Genomic DNA, 23,130 nt, shown 5'->3' with positions numbered 1-23,130 from the left:
TTGGAGCTCTACAATTTTCAAACAATATTTGAAATCGGCTAGATATAGAACGCTACCAAACAAAATCTTAATCATCATAATAATCACATCACATCACATATCACTAGCACAGAAAATCTTAATCATCATAATAATTGGAGAGGTGAGAATTGCTTGTATATTATGTTGTAATCTCAATTAAAAATATTCAAAAAATATTTAAAGTTTTTGCTGTTTGGCTCTACTCTAAGTCTAGGTTGAGTCAAAAAAACTATGTTTCATATTTCAAGTCTTAGCCTTAACAAAAAGCGGAACCAAAATTCAAAATGTGTAAAAACCTTAAGGTTCTCTTTTCGATTAAAATATAAAAATAAACGTTGTTGAATGTATCGTGAATAATTTACAAACAAAAAACTTTTTTTTGCCCTCTTATTTTTCAGTAATTTTTAAAAACTCCATTAAAAAAAATCATTTTCTAATTCACGTAAAAAATGTAAAATCATCAATCCTAAAATTATTTTAAAATTATAGAGTTCTCCTTTCCAGTGCACAGTTGTCCATATCTCAAAACTAAGTGGAAGTTGGATTTATCAAAAATCGTGAAATTTTGGAGCAAAAGCAAATGGGCAGTTGGCTTAGTTAAAAATCAGGGTGGTTCAATATAAGCAAGTCTATCGAAAACAGCAACATTTTACCTTACAATCTTATAATCTACCTGCGTCTTCTACAAATGGTAGATCTACAAACCAAAACTTCGCTTAAAATATTAGGGATATTCTGCATTTAACAAGAGATATATTCGTTTGAAAACATCTAATTTTCATGGGAAAAGTGAATGGAATCATTAAAATGAAAATAGAAAATTGTCAATCTATGAGCAATTCTCTACGAAATCGGTCTTTTTTCTTCAATTTTAATTTTTGTATTTTTTAATCCGACTGAAACTTTTTTGGTGCCTTCGGTATGCCCAAAGAAGCCATTTTGCATCATTAGTTTGTCCATATAATTTTCCATACAAATTTGGCAGCTGTCCATACAAAAATGATGGATGAAAATTCAAAAATCTGTATCTTTTGAAGGAATTTTTTGATCGATTTGGTGTCTTCGGCAAAGTTGTAGGTATGGATACGGACTACACTGGAAAAAAATAATACACGGTAAAAAAAATTTAGTGATTTTTTTATTTAACTTTTTATCACTAAAACTTGATTTACAAAAAAACACTATTTTTAATTTTTTTTATTTTTTGATATGTTTTAGAGGACATAAAATGCCAACTTTTCAGAAATTTCCAGGTTGTGCAAAAAATCATTGACCGAGTTATGAATTTTTTAATCAATACTGATTTTTTCAAAAAATCGAAATTTTGGTCGTAAAAATTTTTCAACTTCATTTTTTGATGTAAAATCAAATTTGCAATCAAAAAGTACTCTAGTGAAATTTTGATAAAGTGCACCGTTTTCAAGTTTTAGCCATATTTAAGTGACTTTTTTGAAAATAGTCGCAGTTTTTCATTTTTTTAAATTAGTGCACATGTTTGCAAAAATATTTTTGAAAAGCTGAAAAAATTCTCTATATTTTGCTTCTTCGGACTTTGTTGATACGACCTTTAGTTGCTGAGATATTGCAATGCAAAGGTTTAAAAACAGGAAAATTGATGTTTTCTAAGTCTCACTCAAACAACCCACCATTTTCTATCGTCAATATCTCAGCAACTAATGGTCCGATTTTCAATGTTAAAATATGAAACATTTGTGAAATTTTCCGATCTTTTCGAAAAATATATTTTCAAAATTTTCAAATCAAGACTAACATTTTAAAAGGGCGTAATATTGAATGTTTGGCCTTTTTGAAATGTTAGTCTTGATTTGAAAATTTTGAAAATATTGTTTTCGAAAAGATCGGAAAATTTCACAAATGTTTCATATTTTAACATTGAAAATCGGACCATTAGTTGCTGAGATATTGACGATAGAAAATGGTGGGTTGTTTGGGTGAGACTTAGAAAACATCAATTTTCCTGTTTTTAAACCTTTGCATTGCAATATCTCAGCAACTAAAGGTCGTATCAACAAAGTCCGAAGAAGCAAAATATAGAGAATTTTCTCAGCTTTTCAAAAATATTTTTTTCAAAACTGGGCAAACATGTGCACTAATTTAAAAAAATGAAAAACTTTTCAAAAGAGTCACTTAAATATGGCTATAACTTGAAAACGGTGCACTTTATCAAAATTTCACTTAAGTACTTTTTGATTGCAAATTTGATTTTACATCCAAAAATGAAGTTGAAAAATTTTTACGACCAAAATTTCGATTTTTTGAAAAAATCAGTATTGATTAAAAAATTCATAACTCGGTCAATGATTTTTTGCACAACCTGGAAATTTCTGAAAAGTTGGCATTTTATGTCCTCTAAAACATATCAAAAAATAAAAAAAATTAAAAATAGTGTTTTTTTGTAAATCAAGTTTTAGTGACAAAAAAATAAATAAAAAAATCACTAAATTTTTTTATCGTGTATTATTTTTTTCCAGTGTAGTCCGTATCCATACCTACAACTTTGCCGAAGACACCAAATCGATCAAAAAATTCCTTCAAAAGATACAGATTTTTGAATTTTCATCCATCATTTTTGTATGGACAGCTGCCAAATTTGTATGGAAAATTATATGGACAAACTAATGATGCAAAATGGCTTCTTTGGGCATACCGAAGGCACCAAAAAAGTTTCAGTCGGATTAAAAAATACAAAAAAAATCGAATGACCGAAATTCTAGAGAACTGCTCCTATATGTTTTTTATTTGAATTTTGCCTGCCGAATGTCGATTTTGGGTAACGTTTATTTAATAAAATTAGTCCCTTTTGCAACAATTCTTCTGAAGACTTGGTGTTTTTTCGTTGTTTACAAAAAAATAAATAATTCCACTTAGTTTTGTGAACTGGACTACAATTTCAAGAAATATTTAGTATAAACAGAGGCGTTTGATTTCTTATAATGATTTAATTATGTCGAAAAGGAGCCTAATTCTTAAAAAAATCTACAGTTTCACAGTAACTATTCAAAATGGCGCAATCTTCAAAGTAAACAAACAATCTATTCCACTTCGTTGTTGTCGTGCTATCTTGTCGCACGTGCATTTTGGGCCAAACTGAGTTAAGAACGCCATTTTGTGCAGCTCGCAATGCCGCACCTTCTGACCTTCACAAATCGCCAAAAAATCGATTTCAACCCGAGATATAAAATATAATAAAATAAATACCAAAAAACTCCGTACATTGTTGTCGCTCTTTATATTAAAAAAAATCTTGACTATCTTGCTATGCTATCTTGATACAGTCTGATAATTGTGCGACACCTGGCCAAAGGGATTTCAAGTCAGAACGCGTTTGACACACGTACATGCCCGACTACCGTAAACATTCGTAATTATAACTCGGGACTTTACGGTCGACCAAACAAAACGTGTTTGTTATTGTGTGCTCAAGGTTTTGTTTATTCAAGGTCAAACATTAAAACGCGTTTTTCTCGGAACGTCAAAATGCGACGTACGACAAGATAGCACGACAACGTTGACATGCTCTAGTGACAGTTCACGTTGAGTCTAAGTGGGATAGGCTGCTTGTTTACATCCAAGGTTTCGCCCTATTAAACAATAACGGCACTTTAACTTACACTTGTAAAGTTCATTTTGCTTCATATGTCTTAACAAAGTCCTGACAATCATATTCAATTCATTCAAACCTCACATTTTCGTTACACGTAAATGCAATGTTTACAAGGTAACTCTTTAAAAAAATACAAACAAAAACCAAAACTTTACCAAAGTAACAAGTACACAAACGAAGGGTTCAGGCTTAACAAAACACCGACTGGGAGAAGTGTGTAGCAAATATTTACTTGGTATCATGGTAGGGTTGCTGTCCGCCGACTGGGAGTCACGGGACTTGGTCCGCACAGTCACTGCTCGGGGATTGAGTCCGACCAGTTTGCCGATGTCGATCAGCGCGTGGTCGCCGGTGGGCGAGTCCACGTCAGTCACTTTTTTGCCGTCCGCGTACACGGCGTACCCGGTCACCGGTCCGGACGAAGGGGGTCGCGTCACCGGCTGCCAGGTCACGAGGAGGGTTCCGTCCTGTGGTCCGGCTTCGACTTGGATCTCCTGGGCGAGAAGCGAGCGGGTTGGGGGGGTATTCGAAAAGAAGAAGAAGACACTCTCACTAGATCGATCTTACGCGGATTTGCGGGGTTTTGCAAGGGAGTTTCCGTTTACCTGTGGCGGGTCGGGCAGACCTTTGGCGAGGGTCCTAAAGTCGGTGTACGCACCGGGTGCCTCTTCTGGCGGAGGTCCGGTCGTCGCAGGGGTGGTGGTTTGGCCGGCCGCCCGCAGGTGTTTCGCTCGTACCGTCACTCGATATTGCGTACTGGGGGCCAGCCCTGGAAAGCGGTAAGTGTGTTATGCTTGACCATCAACAGTGCCTTCGGTGGTTCTTACCCGTAATCGTGTGCCGGTAGACGCCGGGCTTGACCGTCCGCACCTCCACGTTGTTGACGCACACGACGTGCTGGTGGTTGGAGTTGGCCGGAAGCCACGAGATGATCGCACTCGAGCAGGTGATGTTGTTCGCCCGCACTGCCGATGGTCCGAGGTGTGCCGTGTCGCGTCCGATGATCATTGTGCAGGCAGCGTCGCGCGAAGTTCTACGATTATGGGTTACACTACGTACGCTTATTCTATGTGGCTGCGGAAGGGAAAGAGACAGATATTAAAACGAATCCCACGGGTCCCCCACAGACCGTTATTATAAATAAAAAATTTCCACCCAAACCAATGATTGGACATGGTTCCTGGGACCATTCTGAACCTCTGGCCCGAGTTTCAAAATATTTGCCGGCAGAAATTTCGAATACGGTCAGTTTTAGTATTTTTAGTTGAAATTAAGGGGAAATCGCATGTAAAATGCATAGGAAAACTTCAAAGTTTTAATGTTTTAACTCTAAAAAGTTACTGGTCATGGTTTTAAATTGTACTTACATGTAGTAGAATGATATAAAACGATTCACGGAACTGACTTAGCCGGATTAAGCCTTAGTTAAGTGACTTAAGTGCATTATTTACAAGTTTATATCTAAATATTTTTTAAAAACTCCTTCATTAGGCAATTTTAAGTCTAGGAGATTGCATAAAAATAACTAAAATGGGGTAACTTTGAGCCAAGGGGTGACAATGTACAAAAGATTGTTTTGATAAGCATTAAGTTTATGTTAATATTTGTTTGTAGACTGCTTAATTTGGTCTATTTATGTTCCCAACCCCAACAATAATTTGATTATATTGCTTCGCAAATCGCAAATTAATATGTTTAAAAAGGCCTATTGATTTTAAATCACCTATAAGTGACAAATTTAAAAATGATGCGCACATGTTCCAGTTCTGAATCGATTCCTTCTGAATACAAATAAAAGAAAAACAATTATGTGACGTGGCAAGTTTGTAGCATTGCATTAATAATAAAATTGTTAATTTTTTTGTTTTAAAACGTTTAGAAACTTGAACCATACGAACGAAATGTAGTGAGTATTTCAGCTATCATTTAGCTCAAACATTTTTGCTGCCCTGTGTAATGATTATAATTAGCAAAAGTTTAATGGCACAACTTCCCACAGGATTAATATTTCAAACCAATTATAAATTTGCAAAATTGCAGTTGATCATCATAAAAACTGTATTTTATAATTGATTAATGTATTGTTGATACAGTTTGATCATCGTTGAAATTCATCAAAACATATTAATGATCAGCAAGTACTTTTACTGATAATATATTCAGCAAAACAAAACCTACTCCAGAGACGAAAACATATTATGTAAAGCCTCTTTAATCTTCAATAAAAAAACCTGTCTCCTCCTCCTGTCTCATGTGAAAACACAACCACTCATCTACTATTTTAACAAGCCTGGCATATATTAAGAAAATGTGAAAAAAGTTTAGTCTAATATGTATAGGTTATTAATCTTATAAATATTTACATATGAAGGACGATGTAAGTTCTAATGTAGTTTGTGTCCTAAAACTCTTGTCAGGGTACAACAATAAGGCTAATAATCCTTTGTAGTTTTTTTCGTTCTTATTCAACTTTTTATGGAATTTTTCAAAATTGTGGGAGAAGACAACAATATTTGCAACGAGTAATCCTTACAATTCAAGCTTATCGAGCTTATTGTTAAGCTATTTAGTTATTAAACAAACGTAAAATTTGGTACAATGTCACCCCTTGGCTCAAAGTTACCCCATTTTAATTATTTTTATGCAATCTAGTTTTCCTAGACTTAAAATTGCCTAATGAAGGAGTTTTTAAAAAATATTTAGATATAAACTTGTAAATAATGCACTTAAGTCACTTAACTAAGGCTTAATCCGGCTAAGTCAGTTCCGTGAATCGTTTTATATCATTCTACTACATGTAAGTACAATTTAAAACCATGACCAGTAACTTTTTAGAGTTAAAACATTAAAATTTTGAAGTTTTCCTATGCATTTTACATGCGATTTCCCCTTAATTTCAACTAAAAATACTAAAACTGACCGTATTCGAAATTTCTGCCGGCAAATATTTTGAAACTTGGCCCAGAGGTGCAGAATGGTCCCAGAAACCATGTCCAATCATTGGTTTGGGTGGAAATTTTTTCTGCATAATAACGGTCTGTGGGGGACCCGTGAATCCCGGATTACGAAGAGGGACAATACTCACTCGATTGGAATCTACGCCCTCCACCAGTGCTCGTGTGCGTTCGGTCGCCTTGACAGTCACCTTCAGTACGCCGTCCACGTACACGTGGTAGCTTTCGATCGAGTTGCACCCGGGTGGATCCGGGGGCGTCCAGCCGATCAGGACGCTCTTGTTCAGCTGCCGCTCCAGGGTGAGGTGTTTCGGTGCAGGAACTAACACGGAGAACATTAGAGCGGCGCCAACTTCGGGGGTTGACCCCGGGCGGCGGCAGTGGTGCCAGTGACCACCCCAACCGGCAGAGCGAGAGACACAAGTTTCATATGGTTTGTGTGTGTGTGTGTGTGTGTGTGTGTGTGTTTGTGTGTTAGTGTGAGAAAGATTATCGAGCGTGAAGAGAAAAAGAAGAAAACCCGGTAATACTAGAGAGTTATATGTACGATACGAAGAGAATACTTGTTAGGTAACTCTGGAAGACCTGTCCAAGGGGAATACCTACTGGGGACATCGAAGATATACGTACAGAAAAACGGTTGACAGGATACACAGAGTAGAGGTTCTGGAGCAAGGTCACATCTAACACAGACCAACAAAATTTCTGCGCTTGCTCAACTCGAGGAGAAGCATGAACTTTGGGGTCCCCAGAAACACGGTTCTTTTAAACACCACTGGATTTGATTTACATCTACAGCACATTCATCAGCGCTCGTAGTCAAACTTGTTCTTTTACATCAAATATTATTTAGTATGTCACTGAAGTAAGTTCATGAATTAAAGCTGATTTTGTTCACTTGGCATATCATTCCCTCCCAATGTTAAAAAAGTTTATTGCTGATCCTTTATCTACAACCCACAAAGCATCGTAAGACCAGCTACCAGGCTATCACCACCATATGCGCAATAAATTTGTTATTGGCAAAGTTTTGTCCCCTCTCCGTGAAAAAGACCACACACAATCCTGTTTGCTTCAAACTTCTTCGCAAACTTTTACAAAAGGGTTTCAATAAAACGTGCCTCGTCATCGGAACCATACGTGCTGAATAGTATCTTTGAATTTAAAGTTATAAATAGTATGCCACACGGAGAAACTGGCCAGGGCGAAATTAACAATCGGCGGGTAATTTTTTGTTCCGACTAAAGTTTGAGCCCCGACTAAAGTTTGAGTAACGTTTGGTAAAAAACTAGTACATATCTCTAGTTAGTAACCGCCATCACGACCTCTGACACTTATTTGATTTTTCTCTGAAACAAAGCAAATTTTCGTAGTTTTTCAGCAAAAACATTTAAAGGACGTGCAGATGAACAATCTAAAACATTTTTGAAATGATTTATGCATAAGTTGAACGAGCACTGATAGAAAAAAAACAGCTTTGTTTACAAATGACACTTAAGATCCTTTTGAAAACTAGCCTGTGATATTTACCAATGATTTGGTTTTATGTTAAGAAAGAGTACCATATTTCAACAAATCTTACTAAAATAGTCATAATAAAAGAATCTCATCAATTATTGTTCTGATTCATCGTGTAAGATGTTCTACACCCCCCCCCCCCCCAACAATTTTCATTTTCTTCTCATTTTTCCTTTGAATAAAAGTTATCATAACAATTTATGGCTGCAGGGCATCAGGCATCCGTCGTGTGTTCCGAACGTTTTGCTTTAATTTTGCCGTTGCCGTGGCGTGTGTGTGCTTATGACTTTGAGAAGCTTTATGATTATGGTATATTATGCTGTCGAAACTGAGAGGATATTTCAGCACAAACAAGCATTGTTGAATGGTGTTTTCATAAAATTGCTCAAGTTACTTGGTGTTTGGGTTATTTGTGGGAATATTGAACGTAGCTGCACATCAATAGATTCATACAGCAATTCCATTTGAAAAGAGCCTAAACCACGGGTGCCCAACCTTTTGACCTTGGGGGCCAGATTTGATTTATCTGAAGTTGTGTCGGGCCAGGAGTAATGTTTGAAAATGTAAGCATTTTTTTTCTCATAAAATTATTGAAATTATTTTTTAAGTAAAGAAATAAATAAAAAGTGTTGCAAATATGATTAATTTATTTTGATTTTAAGAAAGAAATACAAAATAACTTGCATAGGTTGATGTTGATTCATTTATTTTTGTTTAAAATTTGTTTGAATACCCACGGGTCCCCCACAGACCGTTATTATGAAAAAAAAAACTTATCCAGATTAATCCGAAGTTAAGTGACTTAACTACATTATTTACAGGTTTATACAAAAATATCTAAAAAAAACTCCTAAATTGGCCAATTTCAAACGAAGGAAAACTAGATTGCACAAAGATAATAGAAAATGGGGTGATGGAGCCACGGGGTGTGATTTATTGGTTAAGGAAGGACTTTTTTCAAGCGAAACTATATCATTGAAAATTGTTTCGAAAAAATACATAATTCCTTGCTCACTCATTTATTTAAAAAAAATCAATCTTAATCAAGTTCCTCAAGTAAAAACATTAAAAACTGATTGAAGTTAAAATTAAGTGTATTTCTGTACACTTTTAAACAGCAATCCAAGTTGTTTCAAGCTAAAATAAAACTCAATGTTTCATTTGAAATTTGATCTCAAACATTTTTTTTAATTTGGACGCTGAACTTATGTATTCAGTATTTCAAGAACAGCCTTAAGGGCCAGCCATAGAAATATTTTGAAAAGCCGTCGCGGGCCGGATGAAACGACTTCACGCGCCGGATCCAGCCCGCGGGCCTGACGTTTGGCAGGCCTGGCCTAAACCAAAAAAAAAGTTCTCCGATCGGGCTCAAAATTTTTCTGGGGGTTCCTTGGCCAAAATTATTAGATCCGTATTTTTTTGTTTGGCCATTAGGGTGACCTACATCGTGCTAGGTTGGTTCGAAAAATGGCAATTTTCGTCATTTTTCGCAAAAAACACTTCTTCCAAAAGATCAAATCTCCGCGTCATTGCATCCGATTTTAGCTGTCGCAAATGAAAGGTGATGAGTTTGGCTATTTGGGAAAAATAGTAAGAAGTTTCAAAAATCTAGCTTAATATTTAAAAAAGTCGTATGAAAACTTAAAATGGCGTTTTGACCGTGTTGGACCAAAGAGTCTAGTCTGAAAATATTTTTATCGGATTCCTCGGAAAATTTCACATAACATATAAAAAACCGGCGATGTCGAACCGTACGTTTCCGAGACATGATTTTTTGAAAATAAAAACTGAGTTTTTAGACGCGCCACGCGCAAAATCAGGAAAATGACGAAATCGGCAAAAAATTAACTTTTTTCACTAAAATTGCGATAGCTTAAAAATTTCAGCGACCTTATACATGTTCGGGTACCAAAATTTTCGCAACTTTTGGTCAAGGGTCCTGATTTTCGGTTCAATGAACAGAAACCACTCACTCATCGCCTATCCATTCGTAGCCTATTCCAACCCGCTAACATTCATGAGCGAATGAGTCTCGCAAGCAGTCAGCGAGTGGCCCGAACTGTTCACTTAGCGAACAAATACATCGTGAAAATATTTGCCTACTACGTCGCTCGACGACACTCACACACTAATATACTCAGCGAAGAGCCATTCTCACAAAATGCCAGCGCGGCAGTCTTTTTGTATTCACGCCCTCAGTTTGCCATCAATTTGATTTTTTCTTGGTGGAAGTTTCTTTTAATGATGTCTTTAATGTTATGAAATCAAAATAAATGCACAATTTAAATGATAACAATGATTTTAAGACAACCCAAATCAATGAGTATAACGCAGCGCATCACAGAAAAAATGTTTTCAGTTCAGAGTGATCGGAGATGATCGGAGATGATCGGCCTGCCTGAGCCGTTCGGAGGCCGATCAGAGAGAGAAGGAGAGTAGAAGAGAGAGTGTTTGGGAGAGAATGGTGAGAAAGTGACAAACGGTAGGAATTCATCAGGGCAGTATCGCGTCGCCTGCTATTTGTGCTCGCGAATGGAGTGGTTTATTTTGAGCAATCAGGACCCTTGCTTTTGGTACCCTAATGGTTACATGTTTGACCAACATTTGAGATTTTGAAATAGTAGAGTGAGCGATTTCTTTAGTTTTTTTAGATTTGGATTTTACGACCAATTAAGGAATTCTAGATTTCAGAGAAAAAAAGCTTATTCGTATTTAACCCCTTCCCGCCCAGAGAAAAATCGAGATTTTTTACGTTTCACATTATTACAAGACACTGAATTGACCAAAATGGATGAAATTTTAATAGCTGACAGATAACATTCTTCACAAAGCAGTGCAGGTTTAATCAAGTTGAAAAATTTCCTGGTCGTCGAGATATTTCATTTTGAAGTTAAAAATGAATGGTGCTCTGGAGTAACCATGGGCGTTAGAGGGTTAAGAATCAGATTTTCACGCCATATAGCCACAACGTATTATAAAAAACTGAATTCATAAAAAAATATTTTTTTTCGAAAATTTTCGCAGTTACCAAAAAGTTAAATCTTTGGCTGTAAAATATTTTATAATTCTCACGTCTCTCGAGAATATTCCCACATATTCGGAACACCCACAAATTCGGAACACTTTTGTGCTAATTTGTCAATAGAATGCAAAATGCAATTTTTCTGCCGACCCTGCTATATTTAGGGCCTTTAATTGGACATTCTCTTGCTATTTCACTAGTAAAAGTAATACTTTTTCAACAAAGACTGCATTTCAAGACTATTTTATCCAGAGCAGCAATACACTGCCTCCAAATTGCCAGTTCCATGATTGTGGGATGTTATTGTGTCTCCCACAATTGTGGAACACCTGAATTTAACTGATATTTTCACAAAAAAAGTTATCAGACCATTCATACAACATTACTAAGCATGAGTTTTATTGGTTTCAGAGTGCAAAGTCATTATTTTGTAAAAAAAAATATGTACTCCTGGAGAGAAAAAAAAAAGTTTGTTTACATCGTAAGAAAAAAGTGTTCCGAATTTGTGGATTTCAAGGGTCAATTTTTTTCTTTGAAAACATAATATAAAATGTAAAAATGTACAGCCGGTCTACACAGAAAAAAAATCATGGTAATATTACATCTGGGAAGGTTATGTCATAAAAAATGTGTAATTTTACCTCTGAAAATGTGTAATTTTACCACTATTCTGGTGTAATGTCACTTTTTCAGTCTAAATTGAGGTAAAATTACATCATAAAAGATGTAATATTCAACCTTCCAAAATTACACCTTCCAAATTTACACAATTTTTTACTGTGTATACATCAATAGAAAGATCGCAAGAAAAGCTTTCACATGAAGGTAAAAGCAAATCATTATGTTCAATTATCGATTTTCTATGATTTGTTGAATATTGGCCGATCTGTAAACTGTTCCGAATATGAGGGATGACTGTACCGTTCACGGACACAGAGAACACAGCTCGAGATGAGAGAGAGAATTAATCCCTCGAGGTTCATCTGCAAAAAAAGTTCATCCGTCAAAACAAAACAAAAAAAAAAAACAAACAAACAAAAGTGTTGACTACGGGAATCGAACCAGAGACCTTTGATAGACTAACCCAATGACTTAAAAATCTCGGCCACCACAGCTTGGTGGCTAAAGAAAGGTCAGATGTCGATGTATGACACTTGTTTGAGATTTATTGTTTCAATTAACGAATGAACACATTTCACGATTCTCTCGAGCCTGAATTTTGGGTGTATAATGATGATGTTTGCATTTTTAACCAAATCGGGTATTTTAAGACAATTTTGCGTTCCTCATTTGGGTGTCTTTTCTACTCAACTATCAACCCTGAGCCTGCTTCGGTGTAGTCAATTGTCGGCAGTTGGACTCACAATCCAAAGGTCGTCAGCTCAAATCCCGGAAGGAAACTAGATGTAAAAAGAGGGTTGGGTGCTCTGGATGGGGAAACAAACATTAGGATGCCTAAGAGAAATATTGCAATAGAGACCGCCAAAACCTGTGGGTGCTAGAACAAACGGTTTCTTTTTTTCTGCTCAACCCTAAACTTCAGTCTCGCAATCTACACGATACGGCTATGAGGACAAGCTGTGGTCTATACTAACTGCATGTTGTCACCCTCTATTGTGTTGACAATCACATTCTTGTTTACGGCTTTTGCACGATCACCTTCCGGTTGACACAGCCAACCAACCAACCAACCAAGCGCGTCGCGACGCCAAATGAAAAGTGCTCCACAATGGTGGTGGTGGTGTGTATAAAATTCCAATTATTTATGCTTCATCCCGGTATCAGCTAGGGGACTCGCTCCGAGTGTGTGGTTTTTATTTTCCCGGAGCTCTATAAAAGCATTAGTGACGGCACGTTGAAAGCGAGATACATTCGTGGAAATAAAGCGAGACTGCACTTGTTTGGTTGTTTCCGGTTCCTGGTAAATTTGAACCAACAAATCTTCATGTTGACAACAATGGGGAGAGAGAGCGAGATACAGAGAAATTCTCGGAAGCCAGCAGTCCAAAATGGTTGGTCATTCCGGCAAACACTGTTGTCGAGAAGGTCACAAGTGACATCCCACCAGGATTATACGGCAACTTTTTTGCACTAGAACTAGACAAGTGGGTGGTCGGGCGGTGGAAGTTGCATCAACAACAGCTGCATTGCAATGCCATCGTGCGGAAAAGTACCTCTCAACACGTGGGATGCTGCGGCTTGTGGACGTTGCGAAGAGGTTTGGGGAGACGCAAATATGCATCACACGTGTGATGAAGTTTTATGTTTTTTCCCCCTCCCACACCACGAAAGTGACGTGTAGGAGTGTGACTTCCGTCCCGTTTCCCAGTATTCTAGGATTATGTTTTTTTTTATGCGCGGTGCGCAAATTGAAACGCTCATTGCTTAAGGGAGCGAAAAAATGTTCTGAAAGAATCCCTCTTCGGTGAAACGACTACGAACAAAAAAATAATAACATGGCACTTCTTGCCTTTGAACACGATTACTTGCTATTCATTCGTGGCAATATAAAATCTGCACACTGCGCGCACAAAGTGTGCATAATAACACTGCACACGTGTGAGTGCTTTTGCAGCTGCAGAGGGAGCTTGGGAGCTTACTTTAGGGAGAGAAAGTGATGCAATGCGCGGGAAAGGATTCACAAAGTTCTATTAATGAGAGTGCAGGCACGCTTGTTGGTGAGAGCGTGGTAAGATTAAAGTGCACTTATAAATTATAAAAGTAGTAAATTTTTCCCATGACCCATGAAGAGTATCGGGGTCGTGTTTATAAAGCGGATTCAGTGGCTATTTCTTAACTTAATGTTAACATTCCATAGGTCTCCTTCCTTTAGGTGTTGTGATAAAGTCCAGCTTGTGATGATACACTACCTTCCATTTACTAAGCATTCAATCCAGAAGGGAAAAGATCACCAGTTGTGTTTGTTCGATCCGGGATTTGAACCCTGATCTACCGCTTACTAGGCAGAAGCGTTACCACTTGGCTACGTGGCTCGTTTACTTATAAATGTTCAGTAAATAAAAAAAAACAAAATATGTGAATGTGTTTTGAAACACTGTAACATTTCGAAACTGTTTTCAACTAATAATGCTAAGACAAGCCATTTAGCTTTTCTTTTGCATCGCAAAATTAATATAAGCAGAGTTATTTCCAATTTTGGAAAATAAATCTTTTTGGAGAAAGTCGTTTCTTATTAAATTGTGTTGAACCAAAACTGATACTTTTTTAGGGGACCTATGTTGCAGACTGTTCTTTATAATTAACTGTTTCGAACATGTTTTCAAATACCATGGTGTTATATGACAGAGGATTTAAAAAAAATTAAAAAAAATCATTTTTAAGAAATACTTTAAGAGCGAGTCCACGACTGCCCACCATTGAAAAAACGGCTAATATCCACTTTTGGCAAAAACGAGATATTAGCACCAGGTGGTAGAGGATGTTCCAACGCATCTCCTGGAACTTGAATTTCACTGAAATAGTGTTAAGATTTGGCTGCCGATGCGAAAAACCAAACGGCTAATATGCCACTATTATGGGAAATTGCCTTGACAGAGATTTTGTGACAAACTCTAAAACGCGTTTTTCTCAGAATACTTGATGTAACGACGTAGTCCCACGTGAACCGGCCGCAGGTCAAGGCGGCGCCTCGCTGGGCGTGCAAGGCGGTGCGTCGGCTGTCACTCGAGACAGCAAGACGTCATCTTCTGCACGTCGGGGAAGAAGCCAGTCTGCAAGTCATCGTCTATGAGAAGAGGCTTTACAACGCGGGTACAGCAAACGTGGAGATTATCGACAAATTATAGTTTTTTCGAACCGAGAGAAGAATTGAAAAGTAGTGGCGGATTTTCTTATATATAAATTTATTCTAACTAATTCTACCTGCTCAGGTGACTTCGGCGCCAGCGGTATCGGGGGAAAATTACCAGCGGGAGTCCGCATTGCAGGATACGGCTAAAAGTAGTTGCTACCCATTTCTTATTTAAAACATGTTCTAAACCAAACTATGAAATTTAGGAACCATCAGCTAGCAATCGCAACAGTAGGCCAATCCACAAAAAGAAGTCGTTGTGCACCAAATAATGTAAGCCCTCCTCCAAAAATCCCAATGAATTCTCTAAAAATAAATTTAATTTACAGCTTGAAGCTGACAACAGTAAATTGTCTGCTTTCTCGATTTGGGACGCCACACGTTTCCACCCTAACAACCTTCAAGATTATTTGTGAGGTTAGGATCATGGATGAGTCGCCTGATGTAACCTGCCAATCTTGCAACCTTCCGGCAGGCGCCGAAAAGGAGACGGTACAATGCTGCGTTTGTCTCCTTTGGGAGCACTTTCTCTGCGCTGGAGTAGATGCGGAGGTGAAAAATCCAGGTGTGCAGTACACCTGCGCTCCTTGCGTCCGCAAACAAAGAGAGTCCGCTTTGGCCTTAGACAAGAGGCTTCTTAGACCCTCAACCATGTTAGCCCGAGCTACGTACGCTGGCTCCCAGCGAAAATCAAGTGCCCACGGAAGCGTGGTCTCCAACCGCTCGGTTCTCGAAGAGCAGCTAAAGTTGGTAGAGGAAGAACAGGCCCTTCGGGAGCGAGAACTAGAAGAACAAAGAGAACTTCAGCGTCAAGAGATCGCAGAGGCTGAGAGACAGCTGCAGGAGAAGAGACAACGTGCGGAAGAGGAACGGCGCTTGGTTGAGGAGGAGAACCGCTTACGCGAGCGGAAGCTGCAAGAGGAACGAGAGTTAACCAAACAACAGCAACAGTTTAGACGGGATTCGCTCGAGAAGCGCCAGGCAATCGTGCGTCAGCTTTCGCAAGGAAGCAGCCGGTGCGGATCGGAAACGAGCTCAACCGACAAAGTCAAACGTTGGCTTGACTTCCAGGTAGACGTCATAGCCGCTGGTGGTGATCCCTTGGTTGAGCAGAGGGCCAAACCCAAATCTAGCATGAAAATCGAACCTCCAACGCCAATACCTAGACATATGACGGACTTTCTTCTACGTCCGTTGGCTCTGCCGAAACCACATCCAGCGCCCTTTCCGGCTCAAGGACCGCGGCCAAATCCTGCGCCCTTTCCGCAAACGTTGCCAATGCCCCTTCCGGCTTCCGAGCAGCAGCCACTGCCTGTTCCTCCGCCACATCCAGCGCCTTTTCCGCAACATTTGCCAGGGCATCTTCAAGCTCCTGAGCCGCAGCCACAGCCCGCGCCGCAACCGATTCCTGGCCAACAGCAGCAGCCTGCGCCCCAACCATTGCCACCGTTGCTGAACCCTGCGCCGCAGCCACAACCTGCGCCGCAACCGATTCCTGGTCAACAGCAGCAGCCTGCGCCCCAACCATTGCCACCGTTGCCGAACCCCGCGCCGCAGCCACAGCCTGCGCCGCAACCGATTCCTGGTCAACAGCAGCAGCCTGCGCCCCAACCATTGCCACCGTTGCTGAACCCTGCGCCGCAGCCACAACTTGCGCCGCAACCGATTCCTGGTCAACAGCAGCAGCCTGCGCCCCAACCATTGCCACCGTTGCCGAACCCCGCGCCGCAGCCACAGCCTGCGCCGCAACCGATTCCTGGTCAACAGCAGCAGCCTGCGCCCCAACCATTGCCACCGTTGCTGAACCCTGCGCCGCAGCCACAACCTGCGCCGCAACCGATTCCTGGTCAACAGCAGCAGCCTGCGCCCCAACCATTGCCACCGTTGCCGAACCCCGCGCCGCAGCCACAGCCTGCGCCGCAACCGATTCCTGGTCAACAGCAGCAGCCTGCGCCCCAACCATTGCCACCGTTGCCGAACCCTGCGCCGCAGCCACAGCCTGCGCCCCAACCATTGCCACCGTTGCCGAACCCCGCGCCGCAGCCACAGCCTGCTCCTCAACCGCTGCCACCGCCGCCAAACCCAGCGCCGCAGCCACAGCCTGCTCCCCAACCGTTGCCGCCGCCGCCAAACCCTGAGCCGCAGCCACAGCCTCAACCATTGCCACCACCGCCGAACCCCGCGCCGCAGCCGCAGCCTGCTCCTCAACCATTGCCACCGCCGCCAAATCCTGAGCCGCAACCGGCCCCCGACCGACGGCGGCAGCCTGGTCCTTATCCGGAGTCCGAATTCGATAGCACACAAAATTGGCACGGCTCCTCTCACCATTCAAACGTGTCAAATCCGTGGCAGTCGCTCTCAGATCATGAGCGGTACTCACAGGAAAATCCGCCTTACCCAGAAACTAGTACTGCTACTAGGCGCTCAAGTACTGGAAGTGGACCGTCAGGTTCTGGGTACGCACTTACACCACAACAAATCGCAGCGCGCCAAGTGCTAGGCAAAGAACTACCTTCCTTCGACGGAAATCCCGAGGACTGGCCAGTCTTCTTCAGCAGCTACCTGCAGTCAACGGAGACCTGTGGATTCACAGATGCGGAGAACCTTATCCGCCTCAACCGGTGCCTAACGGGTTTCGCTAGATTGACAGTACAAGGGCAGCTGCTCCTGCCATCAAGTGTACCACAAATCATCGAGACGCTGAGAACGGTGTATGGGAGGCCAGAACTTTTGATTCGTGTGCTGTTGACCAAGGTCCAGCAAGCACCAGCACCGAAACAGGATCGGCTGGACACGGTAATGGAGTTTGGGCTAGCCGTACAAAACCTTGTAGCACACCTGCGAGCCGCCAATCAGCACAGTCATCTAACGAATCCGATGCTGATGCAGGAATTAGTGGAGAAACTTCCGGGGTCAATGCGCTTGAGCTGGGTCGACTACAAGAAATATCACCTACCAGCTACGTTGGGAACGTTCGGAGACTTCATGTCCGAACTCGTCACGGCAGCTTGCGAAGTGACCTACGACCTTCCCCTGTTTGGTAGCGGTGCAAAAGGGGAAAGGCGCAAATCGAAGGACACGGGTTTCATCCATAGTCATCTGCAGGGGTCGGAAACTTCCGCAAGAAAATTCCCCAACTCATTCGGTAAACCATGTTTTGCCTGCGGCCGCGATGGGCATCGCGTGGCGGACTGCGAACAGTTTAAAGCTGCTACCGTGGACGAACGCTGGAAACTGGTTGAGCAGAAGGGACTGTGCAAAACGTGCCTAAACAGTCACGGGAGATGGCCGTGTCGCTCGTGGTCCGGATGTGAGGTTGAAGGTTGTCGCCATAAACATCACACACTTCTACACATTTCTTCGCCATCCCAACAAAACGTGAACATCACAGCCAGTCACATAACCCGCGGACACTACAACTGGCCGTTGTTCAGAATACTACCGGTGGTGCTCTATGGAAGTAACTGCTCCAAAATAATCTATGCCTTTATCGACGAAGGCTCTTCCTACACGTTACTGGACCAGTCTGTGGCGAAGCAGCTAGACGTCACGGGTCCAATCGATCCACTGACTCTTCAATGGACCGGAAACGTAACTCGAGTGGAAGCTGATTCACAACAAGTGCGGCTAGATATTTCCGGCGAAAAACAAAAAACGCGGTTTGATCTGAGCAACGTTCGCACAGTGCGACATCTCCTCCTCCCTCCCCAAACGCTAAAGTACAACGTGCTCGCGCAGCAATTTCCCCACTTGCGCGGCCTACCCCTAAACAACTACGAGCTTGTTCGGCCTCAGTTACTGATCGGCCTAGACAATCTGCGACTCTGTGTGCCACTCAAACTGCGCGAAGGCGGACCGAAGGACCCTATTGCCGCCAAGTGTCGTCTGGGCTGGAGCGTCTACGGATGTGTACCTGGGCGAACGACCGGACCAGCCGTCGTTGGTCTACATGTGAGTCCAGCATCCGACGCCGACCGAGAGATGAACGAGCAGCTTCGCGATTACTTTGCACTGGAGGACGCTGGAGTTGCCATTCCAAGAGCAGTGCTAGAACCCGAAGACGACAAACGAGCCAGACACATCCTCCAGGAGACCACGCAACGCTTGGAATCGGAAACTGGTTTCGAGACGGGACTACTATGGAACACCGACAACCCAGAATTTCCTGACAGTTATCCCATGGCCGTTCGCCGCCTGTGTGCACTGGAACGGAAATTCGAACGAGACCCGGCGTTAGGAGCGAAAGTACGAGAACAAATAGCAGATTATGAGCGCAAGGGATACGCTCACAAAGCAAACCTGGCCGAGCTGACGTCCGTTGAAGCGAAGCGGACTTGGTATCTCCCCCTCGGAGTCGTCGTGAATCCCAAGAAGAACAAGGTCAGGTTGATCTGGGACGCAGCGGCAAAAGCGGGCGGAGTTTCGTTCAATTCAAAGCTTCTCAAGGGTCCCGATCTGTTAACTCCGCTGCCCAAGGTCCTGAGTCAATTCCGCCAATTCCCCGTGGCCGTATGTGGGGACATAATGGAAATGTTCCACCAAATTCGCATTCGGTTCCCTGATCGCCAGTCGCAACGATTTCTGTTCCGAGAGCGACCGACAGACTGCCCACAGGTGTACGTAATGGATGTAGCAACATTCGGGGCAACCAGCTCGCCGGCCACAGCGCAGTTCGTCAAGAACCTCAACGCTGAAGAGTTCGCTCTTGAATACCCGCGAGCCGCTACCGCCATTGTTCAGAACCATTACGTAGATGACTATCTCGATAGCTTCAGAACGGTCGAAGAGGCAATAGAGGTGGTTAACGAGGTCAAGCTGGTACACACCAAGGGTGGATTCAAGCTCCGGCACTTCATGTCGAACAATACGGATGTTCTACGCGGAATCGACGAACCGGAAGAAGAGAAGGCGAAGCATCTAGCGCTGGACAGGGGTGAAAACTCGGAATCGGTGTTGGGCATGAAGTGGCTGCCGAAGGAGGACGTCTTCGTTTACTCGTTTACCCTGAAAAGTGATCTGCAACACATCCTCGACGAGGAACACGTCCCCTCGAAACGCGAGGTTCTTAAGGTCGTCATGAGCTTATTTGATCCGCTAGGATTCATTGCGTTTTTCCTAGTCCACGGTAAAATCTTAATGCAAGACATCTGGGCCAGGGGAACCGAGTGGGACCAGCGGATTGCAGAGGATCTATACGTACGGTGGCGGCGCTGGGTCGACATGTTTCCGGAACTCGACACCTTGCGTATTCCACGATGCTACTTCCAATCACCCTTTCCCAAGAACCTCGAAAACCTGGAACTACACATCTTCGTAGATGCCAGCGAAGTGGCGTACTCTTGCGTGGCATACTTCCGTTTGGAAGCAGAAGGGAAGGTTCAAGTGGCATTCGTGGGATCCAAGACAAAGGTCGCTCCGCTGAAAGCGCAATCAATCCCGAGGCTTGAAATCAAATCGGGTACCCTAGGAACGCGAATGCTCAACGCTATCAAGAACTATCACTCCTTTCCGATCGCGAAGCAGATTTTGTGGACCGATTCCATGGTGAGCTTGGCGTGGATTAAGTCGAAAGACCATCGACGGTATCATCAGTTCGTCGCCTTCCGAGTAGGCGAAATACTCATGTCAACGGATCCGCAGGACTGGAGGCACTGTCCCACGAAACTCAACTTGGCAGATTTAGCAACAAAGTGGAACCAGGGGCCACACCTTTCAATGAAAAGTCCATGGTACCAGGCACTCGAGACTCTACAAAAGCTCAGAGCTCAGTGGCCCAAAGAACAGCTGATCCCGGAGACCACCGAAGAACTACGCCCAATCCGCTTCAACCTCGGACACTTCGCGCCGAATTTCGACGTTTCTCGATTCAGCAGCTGGGTAAAACTCCACAGAACCACCGCCTACGTTTTCCGGGTCGTTGACAAGGCTCGCAAGAAGTCGCAGGAGCAACAGTCGGATCTCCATGTACTCTCCCAGGAGGAACTGCAACGGGCGGAATATGCACTGTGGAGAATGGCCCAGATCGAGGCCTATCCTGATGAGGTTGCGCTTCTGTCCAAGACCAAAGGCCCTCCCGAGGGTCACCACGGTGTCGTCGAGAAGTCCAGCCCAATCTACAGAACGTGGCCCTTCCTGGACGACAACGAGATCTTGCGAATGCGGGGTCGAATCGGTGCTGCACCTTATGCACCGTCCGAAGCTAAGTACCCTGCCATTCTCCCGAAAGATCACCCAATAACCTACCTTCTCGTAGACTGGTTCCATTGCCGTTTCTGCCACGCCAATCACGAGACCGTTGTTAACGAGATCCGCCAGCGCTTTGAAATAGCTAACCTCCGCACCCTCGTGAAAAAAGTTGCCAAGAACTGTACCTGGTGTTACGTCTCGAAGGTCGTTCCGCGGACTCCGGCGATGGCCCCACTACCAGAGATGCGGCTCTCAGCGTTTGTCCGTCCGTTTACCTTCGTCGGACTGGACTATTTCGGACCGGTATTGGTGAAAGTAGGGAGAAGCAACGTGAAACGGTGGGTGGCCCTCTTTACATGCCTGACGGTAAGGGCCGTCCACATGGAGGTGGTTCATTCTCTCAGCACGGAGTCATGCATTATGGCAGTGCGCCGCTTCGTCGCGCGTCGAGGCGCACCAAGAGAGTTCTGGACGGACAACGCAACCTGCTTTCAAGGCGCCAGTAGCGAGTTGAAGAAGGAAATCAGAACCACAACTAGAGCCTTGGCCCTCACCTTCACCAGTGCGCAAACAAGCTGGAAGTTCATACCACCGGCCTCACCACACATGGGCGGAGCATGGGAGAGGCTTGTACGCTCCGTAAAGGTAGCGATTGGCGCGATTCTGAACTCACCTCGCCGGCCTGACGACGAAACTCTGGAGACGGTGATCTACGAAGCTGAAGCAATGATCAACTCGCGCCCACTCACCTACATACCGCTCGAATCAGCGGACCAGGAAGCGCTGACTCCGAACCATTTTTTGCTGGGCAGCTCTACTGGGGTGAAAATACTTCCCACTGAACCTGTGACTCAACGATCGACCCTGCGCAGTAGCTGGAAACTGGCGCAGTACATTACCGATCAGTTTTGGGGGCGGTGGCTCAAGGAATACCTACCAGTCATTTCAAGAAGAAGCAAGTGGTTCGAAGAAGTCAAAGAGTTGGAAATTGGAGATCTGGTGCTGGTGGCAGGTGGAACAGCGCGGAACCAGTGGATCCGGGGAAGAATCGAAGAAGTCATCCGAGGACAAGACGGTCGAATCCGACAGGCATTGGTACGAACATCAACGGGGACTATGCGAAGACCAGCATCAAAACTAGCTGTTTTGGACGTCGTGGAGAAACGTGAACCAGACTTGGGAATTCAGCAGGAGCCTGCCCTTCACCATGGTTCACGGGCGGGGGTATGTAACGACGTAGTCCCACGTGAACCGGCCGCAGGTCAAGGCGGCGCCTCGCTGGGCGTGCAAGGCGGTGCGTCGGCTGTCACTCGAGACAGCAAGACGTCATCTTCTGCACGTCGGGGAAGAAGCCAGTCTGCAAGTCATCGTCTATGAGAAGAGGCTTTACAACGCGGGTACAGCAAACGTGGAGATTATCGACAAATTATAGTTTTTTCGAACCGAGAGAAGAATTGAAAAGTAGTGGCGGATTTTCTTATATATAAATTTATTCTAACTAATTCTACCTGCTCAGGTGACTTCGGCGCCAGCGGTATCGGGGGAAAATTACCAGCGGGAGTCCGCATTGCAGGATACGGCTAAAAGTAGTTGCTACCCATTTCTTATTTAAAACATGTTCTAAACCAAACTATGAAATTTAGGAACCATCAGCTAGCAATCGCAACAGTAGGCCAATCCACAAAAAGAAGTCGTTGTGCACCAAATAATGTAAGCCCTCCTCCAAAAATCCCAATGAATTCTCTAAAAATAAATTTAATTTACAGCTTGAAGCTGACAACAGTAAATTGTCTGCTTTCTCGATTTGGGACGCCACACGTTTCCACCCTAACACTTGATTTGGCATAATAGCCGAATTTTCAATTATGGGCAGACGAGCAAAGCATACCCATCTCGCATCGACCTCACCAATCTGCCTGAAATTTTCAGGGGTTGTTTGTACATATAAAACTAGCATCTGGACAAAATATGAGCACCCTAGGTCAACGGGAAG

The 23,130-nt window shown here is 43.0% G+C and overlaps 2 protein-coding genes across 21 annotated transcripts in view; one reads left to right on the top strand and one right to left on the bottom strand.

Annotated features, from left to right (window-relative positions):
* The window catches only part of LOC120426310 (RIMS-binding protein 2), a 214,501-nt gene that overhangs the window by 50,354 nt on the left and 141,017 nt on the right, over positions 1–23,130 (bottom strand). For 19 of the 20 annotated variants that reach the window (XM_052710815.1, XM_052710814.1, XM_052710801.1 and 16 more), the window contains 4 exons: positions 6,732–6,922; positions 4,474–4,720; positions 4,252–4,415; positions 3,879–4,140 (listed from right to left, as the gene is read on the bottom strand). In XM_052710815.1, the coding sequence (XP_052566775.1) occupies positions 3,879–4,140; positions 4,252–4,415; positions 4,474–4,720; positions 6,732–6,922 (864 nt within the window). The remainder of the gene's footprint in view (positions 1–3,878; positions 4,141–4,251; positions 4,416–4,473; positions 4,721–6,731; positions 6,923–23,130) is intronic. The other variant, XM_052710805.1, reaches the window with a different exon arrangement.
* Positions 14,911–22,954, top strand: LOC128093546 (uncharacterized). The gene has a single exon (XM_052710800.1). It carries the CDS (start codon positions 15,147–15,149, stop codon positions 22,512–22,514), a length of 7,368 nt encoding a protein of 2,455 aa, XP_052566760.1. The 5' UTR covers positions 14,911–15,146; the 3' UTR covers positions 22,515–22,954.

This window comes from Culex pipiens, chromosome 3, assembly GCF_016801865.2.
Source record: "Culex pipiens pallens isolate TS chromosome 3, TS_CPP_V2, whole genome shotgun sequence".
Classification (NCBI taxonomy): domain Eukaryota; kingdom Metazoa; phylum Arthropoda; class Insecta; order Diptera; family Culicidae; genus Culex; species Culex pipiens.
Note: the sequence above shows the minus strand (reverse complement) of the source record. Positions and strands in the feature narration are given on the sequence as shown.

Bases quoted from the DNA above. Each gene is read 5' to 3' on its own strand.
- LOC128093546 (XM_052710800.1), top strand. From the start codon at position 15,147: ATGAAATTTAGGAACCATCAGCTAGCAATCGCAACAGTAGGCCAATCC.